Below are 12,507 nucleotides of genomic sequence, written 5' to 3' on the forward strand. Positions count from 1 at the left end.
ACTGATCGTTGTGTGTTCTCGTCACGACTTGTTAGGAAATTTTTGTTTAAAAAGTCTACAGTCCTCTTCGGCTTCTCTGATAAATTCTTATCAGCGTTTTCTTCGTTGAGGTGGTGGAGGAATGCATCAATTTCGCCTTGGTGCCTGATGGTGAATGTAAAGTCAACGTAGCTTAACCAAAGCGGTATCGTTTGTCGACAAGTCAAGAGGAAGCGATATCTCTTGTAAATAAAATCTTTATAATTTGAGCAAAAAAGTCATAAAGATTCATATCACTTTAAGATCAATGCAATGAACCGGAAGGTAATTTGAGCCTTGAAAAGCCATTCCTTTTTAAAGTCATTTGAAACATTAGTCAACATGTAAACCTTCCAAAATGCTGAAGGGACGGAACGTTTTCCTCATTTATTTTCTTGTTTCAAAACACAATACCAGCATTAAACACCAGTATCTCGATCCACACATCTATAGTTTTGTAGAAGAAGCAGACGAAAATATTTCACGGTATTGTCGTCTCACTTTTGTCGCATGTGAGTGGCAAAAATTTGGAAATTTACGGGGCACCAAAATTAGTTCCTCTCTTAATCTCCAACATCTACCGGTATCGCTTCAAATTCACTATACTGAAACGAAGCCAAGAACCTTTGATCAAATAAACATAATTTCTATGTGATAATATCATTGACAAGGGAAACCGAGGTCGATCTTTTCGTTTTATATTTCTAAGTCAATCGTAAAGAAGTTTTGAGCGACTTTCGAATTAAAAAACTCCCGAATTCAAGAAAAAGTATAGTACCAACAAAGATGAAAATAATGTTCACACTTCTAATTATCATTTATTGTGTTACTGAGTGTTTTGCTTCCACTAGTATTGAACACGATTATCTTCTACATTTTTTTATCTTTTAATGCTGTACACTGTACTTTCCAGCTGGCACTTTTTCGCAGGCGAATGACTTTCGTAATTTCGGCAAAATTTTACTCAACAGATCACCTTAGCAGATGAGGAAGCCTGAATTCTGACCATTGGAATGAACGCGCATCTCATTCAAACAAGCGAAATGAAACTCGGTATCCCTCGTTCGAATCGATCGAATTTGTTCATCTCACACCTCAATATCCTAAAATTACTCTCAAAGCGGTGTCCGACAAAGTACATCCAAGCTGGATACTACACGATCCAATTGGTTCTCGGGCCTTAAGCTTACGGTGAATCGACTTTTAGTGAATTTGTATTTCTTTCTTGCTAATTTTCGAGGTTAAATGCCATATATGGCTCTAAAACATTGTACTCGAGAAACTGCCGCCATGGATACCTTCGCTGAGAGAAATTTTTATTAGGTATAAACTAATTTGTTTACACCTTCACTTATCCCATAATGGCCGGATCGAGATACAAAACTTATTCCTAAACCGCATGATACTTGCCACGTTGAAAATATATATTATCCCAACCAGCTTCCAATAATGTGCAGGATTAGCGTCTCGAAATCGCAATTAGTTTGTACAAAAATGCAATATGTCTTCATTGCATGCATGACCAGTTGTTGGTATCAATACAGAACATCAATTACTTGCAGAAAGTTACTTCTGACCTGATCAAAACTTATTTTCTTTGTGAATTTTGCACGAAGAAACTAGTAAATTTGAAAAATGTAAACCAATGTACTTGAGCACGGAGAAAAAAAGTACTAATTTAAAGATTAAGAGCGGGTTTGACATAGCGATGTAATACAGCGATATACTTTCTTGACCACTCATAGGCTCGATTCCAGTCAAGTGTGAGCACGCGCTCCTTGACAATAGCAACATAGACTCTCATGACAGCTGAAGAATAAAGTTCACATAATGACGAGCTCTAGAAAAAAAGTAAGCTTGTCCTGAAAATGCGAGTAGTTATAATGATCTATTAATTTACATTTAAATGATTTCCGTTTTACTTTGTTCAGAGTGATCGTCTATTGCTACAGCCGGCCGAAATTCCAAAGGAATTTGCGACAATATCGGGTTTAAAAAGGGGATTCAGACAGTTCGACAGTTATCGCGAAAATTCTGTTGCTTCTTTGCTTGACTGATTTGTGATGTAAATAAGAAAATAGAGAAGTTTAAGTGTTTTGGACATGCGTAGAGGGTACGAATGGGTTGTCTGCAATCAGTGATTAACAAAGCTCGAGATACAAAAGAGCGTCGCTGTAGGGAACAGCGGTAGGATTTAAATCGAAGGTAAGTTGCTTAACAACAAACGCAATTATCTTTCAACGTAAAAAATCCCTTAGAGTGGAAATTATGTTTACAGTCGCAACACCCGCCGTTTAAAATTCAGGCTGAGGAACGTTGCAGAAGGTACGACGCAATACGTTCTATCTTAGTCAGATGCTTATTATTACGCTCTCGGCCATTTTACCAGCAGAACTTCATTAGCACTGAAGGTGACAAAAGTTTTTAGTATTCTTTATTCATACAAGGCCTTTACTATGGTTCGATCTTAAACGACGTCAATATTTCAATTACAATTTTATAATTTTTGTAAATTTTGGGTTGTGGACGTTATAAGAAAGGAAAATATTGTTCAGACCCCGACAGCTGCTACGTGAAAATATCCAGGAGAGAAAACATCACCTCGATAAAAGGGAAACATTAAATGAAACTGAAGCGTGAGGTAAACTATATTCAAAATTATTATGGAAAAATGAAAATAGCATTCACTTGACATCACTAGCTTTTTTTTAACGATTACTTTTTTTTTTACGTGATAGTGGCTTTAAAGATTTTTCTTTTTGGTTAATTTTTATCTTTGTTATCATCACAGCGTTGACTATGCAAATGCAACACTCCTGCTTTAATACTTCGAAACAATCGCTGGCAGAAACCAATCACTGAATTTTTGAATGCAGCTGTATGTATGTCATAGGAGTAGTATCTTCATGTTAGTATACTGAAGCCAGTCAGAGTTTTGCCTTTATATGGACTCATGGATTTTTTAATGAGCTACTGATTTATGCTATCTAAAAATTTGACGGTAATGCTGATTTTATTGATCATTCGGTCGACCAGATATTATCGAACATTTCAATGTTAAGCGATTTTCAAAAGGATACCGAGCCCTGGATATGAAACTTTCATTGAATCATTTTCTTGATACGGCACAGGTGAAGGTTAATTTTACATATAAAAACAATTTGTTTAATTTCTTGTCAGGTCCAAGTGAACAAACAACTCTTTGAGTAAACGAATAAAGGTTTATGTGTCACTTAGCAGCACTGAATGTCGAGAGGAGGCCTATGTTATTGCAGAATCTCAAAAATAATTGCCCCGACCGAAGAAGAGTTCGAAACCTGCACTCTCCGTTGTCTCGTCTTATTGCCCAATGGCGTTTTGAATACTGATACAATGGCTCTTAGTTGTGTCAGCCGGAACTTTTCCGTGAAGGTCGGTTTATAAAAGGGTCATGATATAAGTTAAACAATAAGCCACCTCGTAGAGGAAAGGCACTTAGTAGGATGCACCGAATAGTGTGGAAAGTACAGGTCAAGGTATATTACATGACGCTAACCTCTTCAGTTTATTTTTTTTCGCCCATGCAGAGGCTTTAACTGTAGTTAATAATTAATCAACTACAATTGTTTTGTTCGAACTGCAGTAGAAAGTTTGAAGCAACTTTCGAATCTTTATAAAAAAAAAACAGGACAAGGATTTACGAAATTTTGAAATAGTTATCGCAGGAAATCTTCTAAAATGAGTGCTCTTTCAGTGTATCATTCAGTAAGTTTCTTGGCTTCTTGTTATTTTAGCCCATATATCAATTAGCATTTGATATCGAATGCTAATTTAGCGATAGCCCTAGTGGAGGCATAGGATTTCGTTTCGGTAATGACAATGACAATTTTAATCGGAAGCACAAAAAGTATGTTTGTTTCCTTTGCCTAATATCAGCTTTTGGAATGGTACGCATTTAAGAAACGATAAACATGCCAATATCTTGTCTTTTCCAGAAGTCGTGTTGTTTGTTTTTCTCAAGCACATGATATTAAATTGAATTAAAACAAAGCTAGGAATATTTGAATAGATGTAACCTTTAATGAGGTTATCATTAAAACATTCTTACAACCAAAATGGATATAAACGCTAGCAACCCATTTGGTTGATTGATAAGTAATATTTGTTTCGCTGTAACTAAGATTGTCAAGGGTAAAATTACAAAGGATGGTCTTTAACCCTTTAACTCCCAAGATCTTATTAGCAATTCTTCTTACTGTCTGCCATACAATTCCTATAATGTTAGTTCAGAGAATTTAGTATTGGATCAGCCAATTATCCCCTAATTTTTTTTTTTGTATTTTATTTGTTTTTGGGTTTTTACAGTTTTTACAAGTACGCAAGATACATCACAAATTTCTACATGCATAAATTTACAGTACACTACTCTATTACACAAAGAAAATACCACTACACTGGACTACGAGAATAAAAAAAAAAAAAAAAAAAAAAAAAGGCATCGCGTATTGATATAAATAATAAATTAGTTCAGCTATTGTTCTATCAGTTGAAGGAGGGGTTTCCATTTGTTGTAATGGATCTCAAGTTTATTATTCTTTCTGGCTATAAAACGTTCTATCTGAAACAATTATCATATTATTTCAATTATCCCCTAATTGATTTTTTTACTTTATAAATATATCTCGTTTTTCCGGCTGGGCAGTATTTTTAAGCAAACACGTCGGTCACTACCTCAAGCCGATGAATAACTTATGAATCCTCTCTTTTCTCTCACTCAAATCACTTTGGTTGACAGAAAAATATTGGTTTCAGAATGAATTTGTATAAACAATAGTGTCATCACGTTGGTTGACAAGCGGCCTAAAGACCGTCTGCAATTAATTTTAATCGTTTACAAAAAGTACCTAAAAAGTTAAAACGTGAGGTATTTGGTTACAGTTAATCTGAGCGATGGAACTGTCATTCATTTAATACCTGAATTTTCTCAAACAATTTGTTCACAGTTAAAGAGCGAGTGAAGTTTTAATTTAAGTTATACAACAAATATACGCTCTCGGTGAGTCTTTCCAAGTCCGTTCAATTTGAACATTTGTACCGTAAATTGCACAACAGAAACTGAAGGAATGTTTTGAGAAAAGGCCGCATTAAATCGCCTTGTGTCTCGTTGGAGTGTGCCATTCGAATTTAGTTTTTGTGAAGCAAAGACCAGATTTACACACGCCATTGCAGCAAACAAACGAGCAAACTCTCGCAACTTCAAAATAAAAAATTTGAATTTACTCACAATTACTTTCCTCGCCGCTTACTTAGTGAATAGAGGTAAATCTTCGTACATGAATGAATCATCGATGAGAGTGAAGAATACTTTCCGTTAGATCATTGAATGTTTTTGAAGAAAACGTTGTCGTGACAGTCTTTGCCAAACTAGTTCCGTTGTTTTTCAAATGTTCTTACGCTTTTTTTAACTTACGCGCTCTCTAATCGACAGGTGTCAGATTGTGACAGATACTTGTAAAAATAATGTTTCAAAGTTTGTTTGGAAGCCTTTTAAATTATCGTTACGGAAATGTTTCGCTGAGGCATCTCTCTTAATTTTGCATCACCTCTATTTCAACTACCATTTACTCGCTCAAAAACTGTTCAGTTTATGGAAGATCTTGCCGTATCTTGCAGTCCCAAATCATTCGGGTTCTTTTGGAAAGAACTTCGTCAAGTTTCAAAAAAAATATGTTATTTACCGGCTAAGGGTCGGTCCGTATGGTGAAAAACTGTGACCTCGGTCACAGTTTTTCACCATACGGAACTCCAAGCCGGCAAATAACATATATATATTCTCATCTCTTCTATGCTTGATATTGTATTGATATTGTAAGGAGGAATTCTGTCTTGATAACTCATGGGAGTTAAAGTGTTAAAGATGCGAACACGGTTCGTTTTTTTGAAACGTCGTTAAAAAGTGTTCTTAGGCAAGTGCACTTAATGCATCAAGATGACGTGGATATTTTCGTGTTCAAAAGGGTAGCAAAATGATACTTGTAACTTCCTGAGAGTGCACCGTCAATTTTGAACAAATTTAGAGAAGATGCGGGTGTGAAAATCTTTTAGCAGAAAATCCTATTTAATTTCTACGATGAATTATTATTTTATATATTCGTTTATAAAATTGTAAAGGGCTCGAAATGTTTCAACCACAGATCACTTGCACAACTGTCGATCCTGTCTCGATGCACCGAACTCCTCTCCTTAAAAGCGTGGTAAGTGGCATTCTCGCTAAAAATTCGAGTATGACGCCTTAAACATCCTAATTTTTTTCTTTGGTTTTACTCTTTTTCTCTGCGTCACTTCAATATTTATGCAAATTGTTTGACATCTTCTCTCATGAAACTTAATCATAGAGCCTTATGTCAAAATTAAGTGATGGGAACGAACCAGATACAGCTTCCTCAAGTGACGCATATCTTCTTCCTAGTTCCATTTTTATACCTTGCATTATAGAATTTACAAGAAAAGTTACCGAATTTCTGAAATATATTTACCTCCTTTCCACCGACGCCTTAATTAACTCATAAATAAAGCAATTTGAAACTTTTTCGATATTTCACCGACATTGTTGCAAATGCTGCCAGTAACGTTTATTTCAGGAGCGTATTGGATGCGCTTTAAAACAACACTTTTGTCTATCGTTTTTTAATTCAATCCAGTCTAATTGCAACATTTCCAGAAGTTTCATCGTCGCTCGTACAATTCAACACCTCAAAAAGTTTGGCACAGCCTAGCACAATAAACAAGATAATAGTTCATTTTCAGAAATGACAGAGAGTGAAAAGACATCCGGATCGATTTCTTTCCTCCAAACCGGATTTTTTTACTGCAGGAGTTATAATTGAAGCAAGAAAAGAGATACACACACAGGCACTTAACTTAATGTCCCTCGAGGGCTTTTTCAGCCATGGGCCGAACTGAATTTAATTTGGAAAAATTGAAGACACAAACCTGTTACGTAACTTACAAACGATGGTCTATATGTGTAAGCTGAACTTGCAAACCTATATTTAGCTACAGCAGATTTGCTTAAGACACAAGCTTAGGACACATCTGCTCAAGCTGGCTTACAATTTGCTTTAACATTTTTTATAGTTTTAAACATTTCTATATTTTTTCATATTTTATCGTTTAATCGTTTTAATATTTTTATAGAATATTTTGTAAAGCGCTTTAGAATATTTTTATAATTTTAGCGCTTTAGAAATGTAAATTATTATTATCATTATTATTATTATTTAGAGAAACAGATAAACTAAAAATAATTAAAGTTTGCCTACACTATTCATTATGTCTCGTTCCACTATACCTTTAAGCGGAGCTTTTACAATTAGTTGATTATTCTTTGTCTTCTGTATTTACTTTCATCGCTCTTAACTGGTCTTTGGAACAAGCTAGACGTAGTCTTTGTCTTCATATGAATGCTAGGAAAAGGAGCAAAATGCTTAGTCAGGTAAAATTTCAATTTTAAAGGAAGTCAAGCGGTGCTTTTAAAACGCGATTTTATCAATTAGCTTTCGGTACTGTAAAAAATTAGGTGAAATATCTTTATGACAAGATGCTTTGAAAGATAAGTAGTCTTTACACAGGAAGGGCCTATCCTTGCTTAACATTAACCTGTTTATTCAGATCATATTTTTTCAAGGTTTTTATGAGACAGGAAACGATGAACATTTAAAAATTGGTTTATAACTTGAACTTTATAGTGTCAGGTGTGCAATAATTGTAATTTCAAGGATCTTAACAGCTTTTCGCCAAAATATCACTGAAGTCTTAGTTTTCTTACGTAAGCATGACGATAAATCGATTTTTTAGCTGACATCTTTGTTTGTATCGCGAGGTTTATATTCCCTTGTTATTATTGCAGTCGCAAACCCTGTAAGTAATGTATTTTTTATTATCTCACTTTTCAATAAATCTCCTTCTCTAATCCCTTTCTTTTCACTCAAATTTTTATTCTTGTTACACACATTGACACAGAAGTTCTAAATGGCTGATCGAGGCTTTCAGTGCTTTAAGCATCAAAATCAATTTATATCCTGCAGTTGAAAGAGTACTTTATCAAACAATGAAATTCAATAACAATCGACATCCTCCCATCAAATTGTTGACGATGGAAACACTTAATCTCCATGAAGCTCTGTTTCCAGAAGCATGTTTGTTCCACGTCTCAGAAATTAAACGGGTTTTGTTTTATTTTCGCCGATCTTGATGGAAATACTAATAGTAAATTCTATGAAGCCTCTCGGTCGGAAAGGAGAAAATTAAACTTAATCTTAGAACGGATTTGTCTGAACTGGTGAGAAGTTTTTCTTCTTCAGTTAATTCAGCTTCGTTAGCGCTAGATTTTCATACAAGTTAGTCATGCACAGCTTAAAATACTGGACCATATCTAAATATATTCAAACGCAAGAAAATGTAGCTTAATTGTCATCTGTGAGTCTGATGACGTCTATCGATCGAAACAAAACAAATGTGAACTTCATAATTACAAAAATCAGGCACTGAGAGCGAAACAACAACTGAATCAATCTTATTAATGTCTTCTTCAGCAGGATCTTTCCTGATAAAAGAGTGGACAAACACTCATGATAGCAAAACAAAAGAGGGTAGCAACAGTTTCATAATAGCTACATGTTTGTCACTTTGTGGGAGGAATTGTTCTGATATTATTGCTTTACGCCCGGCTGCTTGTTTAGGTCAAAAAAGTCGGAACTCATTAAATCATGCTCGCGACTTCAGAGAAATGTGTATTCTTAAAAGCATTATCGCAAGTAACGTTGCCTAAGAGAAACATTTCACAGTCCAGTTCAAATGAGTTTTATACTAGTGGTTTTAACCGGAGGCCATTTGAAACAAATCTTTCAGAAAGAATAATCAACATAGGTCCAAAAGCTTTTTTTTGTCAGTAAAGATCTTATCGCTAGCGAACTGCATCAACCGTAATTTACATTTTCCTCCCTAATTTCACTCTCTCTTATATTCTAATACCAGCGTAGCGTGTCCCGTCTGTCAGGTTGTGAATTAGCGGCAGAATTAATTAATGATGTTCGCTATCGTGAAAAGACAGGGTCAGGTGGATCATTCTTAGTGTTTACCAAACAACGAAAACTCAAGATGACTTACTGGCGGACCAGTCAATTTTGAAAGGTTCCGAAGTTTCTCGATTAAACGACGTGCACAGTTTTCACAGAGGTAAACCGGCCTGATATTTTTAACTTTGCGACTTTGTGACGTATTAGCGACAATGATATCTCTGTAGAGCGGAGGCTCTTGATTGGTAATCAGGCAAGGATGGTAATAGAACGGCAAATCTGTAAACCACTTATCGCACGCGATAAAAAAAGAAAATGTAAATTCTTCTCCTAGGAGATAACTTTGTCGTCCAAAGAGCTGTAACTAATTGCTTCTATATTGATGTTCTTATTAAGAATGTGTGAATTTGGACTTGTTCGTCATGTCAGTTGTCAGAGTCTGCCATTGATTCTTCAATTATCGCTTTTGATTTTACCTTACGCAGGTCGAAATGAACGCCACGAATGACTCTGCAACGAATATCACTGGTAAATTACACACCAAATGCGCAATTGAAAGCGCAAGCAACACCACTAAAACTCTGGTGATCATGGGGTTTGCCTTAGTGCTCTTCTCTTCTCTTTTTGGCAATTCTCTCTTGATTCGAGTTGTATACGGTGACAAAGAATCGAGGCGGAAATTTCCTTTCAACTTTTTAATAATCAACATGGCGATTGCAGATATCATGAATGCTTCATCGGCTTCTCTAGTGTTTATGTCGTTTTTGACGGTTGGACGACTCTGGATTTCGGGCATCGTTGGACAGCTAACCTGCAAGATAACATACTTTGCTGTGGGGTTCTCCGTAGCAGCCTCCATTTTGACCGTTGTCGTGATGGGATTAGACCGCTTCATGGCAGCACACGCGACTATAAGGCCACTGTCGAAGAAAGGTATTAAATACGCCATGGCGCTGATCTGGGTTCTAGCGGGACTATTTTGTATCCCGTATTTGTACATTTTTAGAATTGAACAGGGCACAGATGGCAAATGTCATTGCATTAGGAAATGGAGTAAAAACCCACAGAAGCACCATATGATCTTGGGGATCGAAGAGATGGCAAAGTTTGTCGTCTTTTACCTCCTTCCCTTAGTTCTTATGGTATTTTGTTATACTATTATTACATACAGAATTTATCGACGAAGTGAACTGCCTGTGGGGAAAAATACTCGTTCAAAAATTGTTCAGCAGAACCAACGTGTTGTACGCATGATCATTGCAATAGTTGCAATTTTTGCAATCTGCTGGTTACCTGTCCATGTCAACCATTTGCTAAGATCGTTCGACCCAGACAGTTATTGTCGTCTCCCTGCCTCCCTTCCGTTGTCTTTCTTTTGGTTGGCTCATGTCAACTGCGCCATAAATCCGTGGGTATGGTTTATGTATAGTCGGCATTTTCGAGAATTACTAAGAAAGGCAACTATTCAATGTGTTGCAAATTTCTGGAATGATAAAAGTGAACAAATACCGCTGACAAAACGAACGACGATAAAGCAGTTAGAAAATCTGGGGGCCGCCGAAAATGGTGGTACATGGTAAAACTTGTGCTGTGCGTATATATCTGATTGTAATAGCACGTTTTTCTGTTGCTTCGTTCTTTCTTTTGCTTCAGCGAACAGCTACAGCTGATTGTAGGTCGCTGAGAAGCCCAAATGAATTGACAAATCGTTTTAATCGATGCTAATGTGACATATGAAACGTTTCGAAGTTTTGGAAGACTATTCCTGCGCTGTTCTCTCTTAGTGCTACACATGAATAACACGTATTCATGAGCACCACCGAAATTAAATGAATAATTAATTAATCTCATTGGTGCGTAAAATGTGGTTGTGATGAACACAGTGCTGACACTGAAGAGTAACTTAGATTTCAATTGAAAAGTTAATCTGACCTCGAAACGTCGTGATATCAAATTCTTGTCTTAGAAGAAGAAAAGTCAAAATTTGAGTTTAAATTGATTGTATTTATTTGATCAGTAAAAAGATAACTGATGAAAGGCCAGCCGGATCCAGCATCAGCCGCCTTAAAGGAAACACCGTCCGTTTTTTTAGTCAATAGTCGAACAATTCATGATGATTTTATGAGATAACCTTATTAAGGAGTGTGCCTTCACTTGAACCTCAAAAATATGTCAAGAAGAAAGTAAAGACAATAATGCCAGGCGTACCCGTGGTTTTCATGGAATCGCGACTATTTCTAATTTTGTCGTAATCTCTTTCTTTTTTTGGGTAAAGAACTTAATAGGATGCAGGAAGGAATGAATATCCTTCCGGTATTTAAATTGATGGCATGTTTAATTCTTGGTCTTACTATAGATGATAAAATGTTACCGTGATTTTGTTGACAACTTGGGTTTATGGAAATTACCCCCGCTGAAAGCATTTAGATATAGTCTGATTCCAATTTCCACAGCGATATTGAACAGAAAAGAATGAAACAAATTAAATTTTGTTTGCTTACTAATGCCGAGCGAAATTCCAATTTTACAATCATCTGTTTTTATTTTCATATATTGGAAAGAAACACCTCTTAATTAATAATTTATAACTAAATTGAAATGTTTCGCTGGAACCGAGACCTCACATGAGGAAGGGTGAAATCTAAATTTTATATTGGATCTTTGCGACAACTTTTCTCGCAGAGTTCTATAACACTGATGATAACATGTTGGCTTTACTTGATAACCGACGTCAGCCTGTTTTCATTTTTTAAAAAGTGCAGATGTATCAGGGAACACTCGTGTATTAAAGTAATGTAGTGGTAGTGAACCTTGCCTTTCGACACTTGCACATAAAGCCTGGAGATGATTAGTGCAACAGTGAAATATAGCATGTGGGAGGGATATTAATTTGTAAATAACAGCATTATTATTGTATTTCGCTTTGTTTAGCTTTAGCGTGAAGTTTGAATTCTCCGTTTGATATATCTATGCACTTTGAAAGAGATTATTAATTGTAAATAAAACCCTTTCCAATTTTGTATCACCACTTTCTTTGACACCATAAATCATATCAAACACGTATTTCTGCTTGTCCTGTTTATCGCACACTCGATTCTTCATCTGTTCAAGCGGTTAAGAAAATAAGTAATGCTTGATCTCCCACGGTCGATCTATCTTACCCAACGATTTTACAGTTTGAGGTAATATCTGACAGCTCTAAAATAATTTATAACTCAAAGTAAAAAATCCGAAGCTAGTTATCATAAGGGCTTACGTAAAATACGAGTTAATTTTAGGTACTCTTTGTCCCTGACATTTTTTGTTCTACAAATTTCTTATACTTAAGTTTACTTAGTTTTGTATTTAGCTCTCAAAGTTTGAAGATTATTGTTAAAAACACTTAACTAGAAGTTTTTCATCTTTGCACATGACAGAGACGAAAGAAAAAGGA

General features: G+C 35.7%; 1 protein-coding gene across 3 annotated transcripts; it reads left to right on the plus strand.

The window, feature by feature from the left end:
- The first annotated feature begins 2,140 nt into the window (after nt 1–2,140).
- Nucleotides 2,141–12,137, plus strand: LOC113676381 (tachykinin-like peptides receptor 86C). 3 transcript variants are annotated; one of them, XM_027193036.2, is made up of 2 exons: nt 2,141–2,223; nt 9,560–12,137. In XM_027193036.2, exon 2 carries the CDS (start codon nt 9,566–9,568, stop codon nt 10,652–10,654), a length of 1,089 nt encoding a protein of 362 aa, XP_027048837.2. In that variant the 5' UTR covers nt 2,141–2,223; nt 9,560–9,565; the 3' UTR covers nt 10,655–12,137. The 3 variants fall into 3 exon arrangements, with proteins under 3 accessions (XP_027048837.2, XP_089052932.1, XP_027048836.2); XM_089196806.1 differs by having other exon boundaries at nt 2,205–2,343; XM_027193035.2 differs by lacking the exon at nt 2,141–2,223 and adding an exon at nt 9,092–9,234.
- Nucleotides 12,138–12,507: the final 370 nt, after the last annotated feature.

Source organism: Pocillopora damicornis, chromosome 2 (genome assembly GCF_964200805.1).
Source record: "Pocillopora damicornis chromosome 2, jaPocDami1.2, whole genome shotgun sequence".
Lineage (NCBI taxonomy): Eukaryota > Metazoa > Cnidaria > Anthozoa > Scleractinia > Pocilloporidae > Pocillopora > Pocillopora damicornis.

What these genes read in the sequence shown, in the direction of transcription:
- LOC113676381 (XM_027193036.2), top strand. Translation starts at nt 9,566, where the DNA reads ATGAACGCCACGAATGACTCTGCAACGAATATCACTGGTAAATTACAC.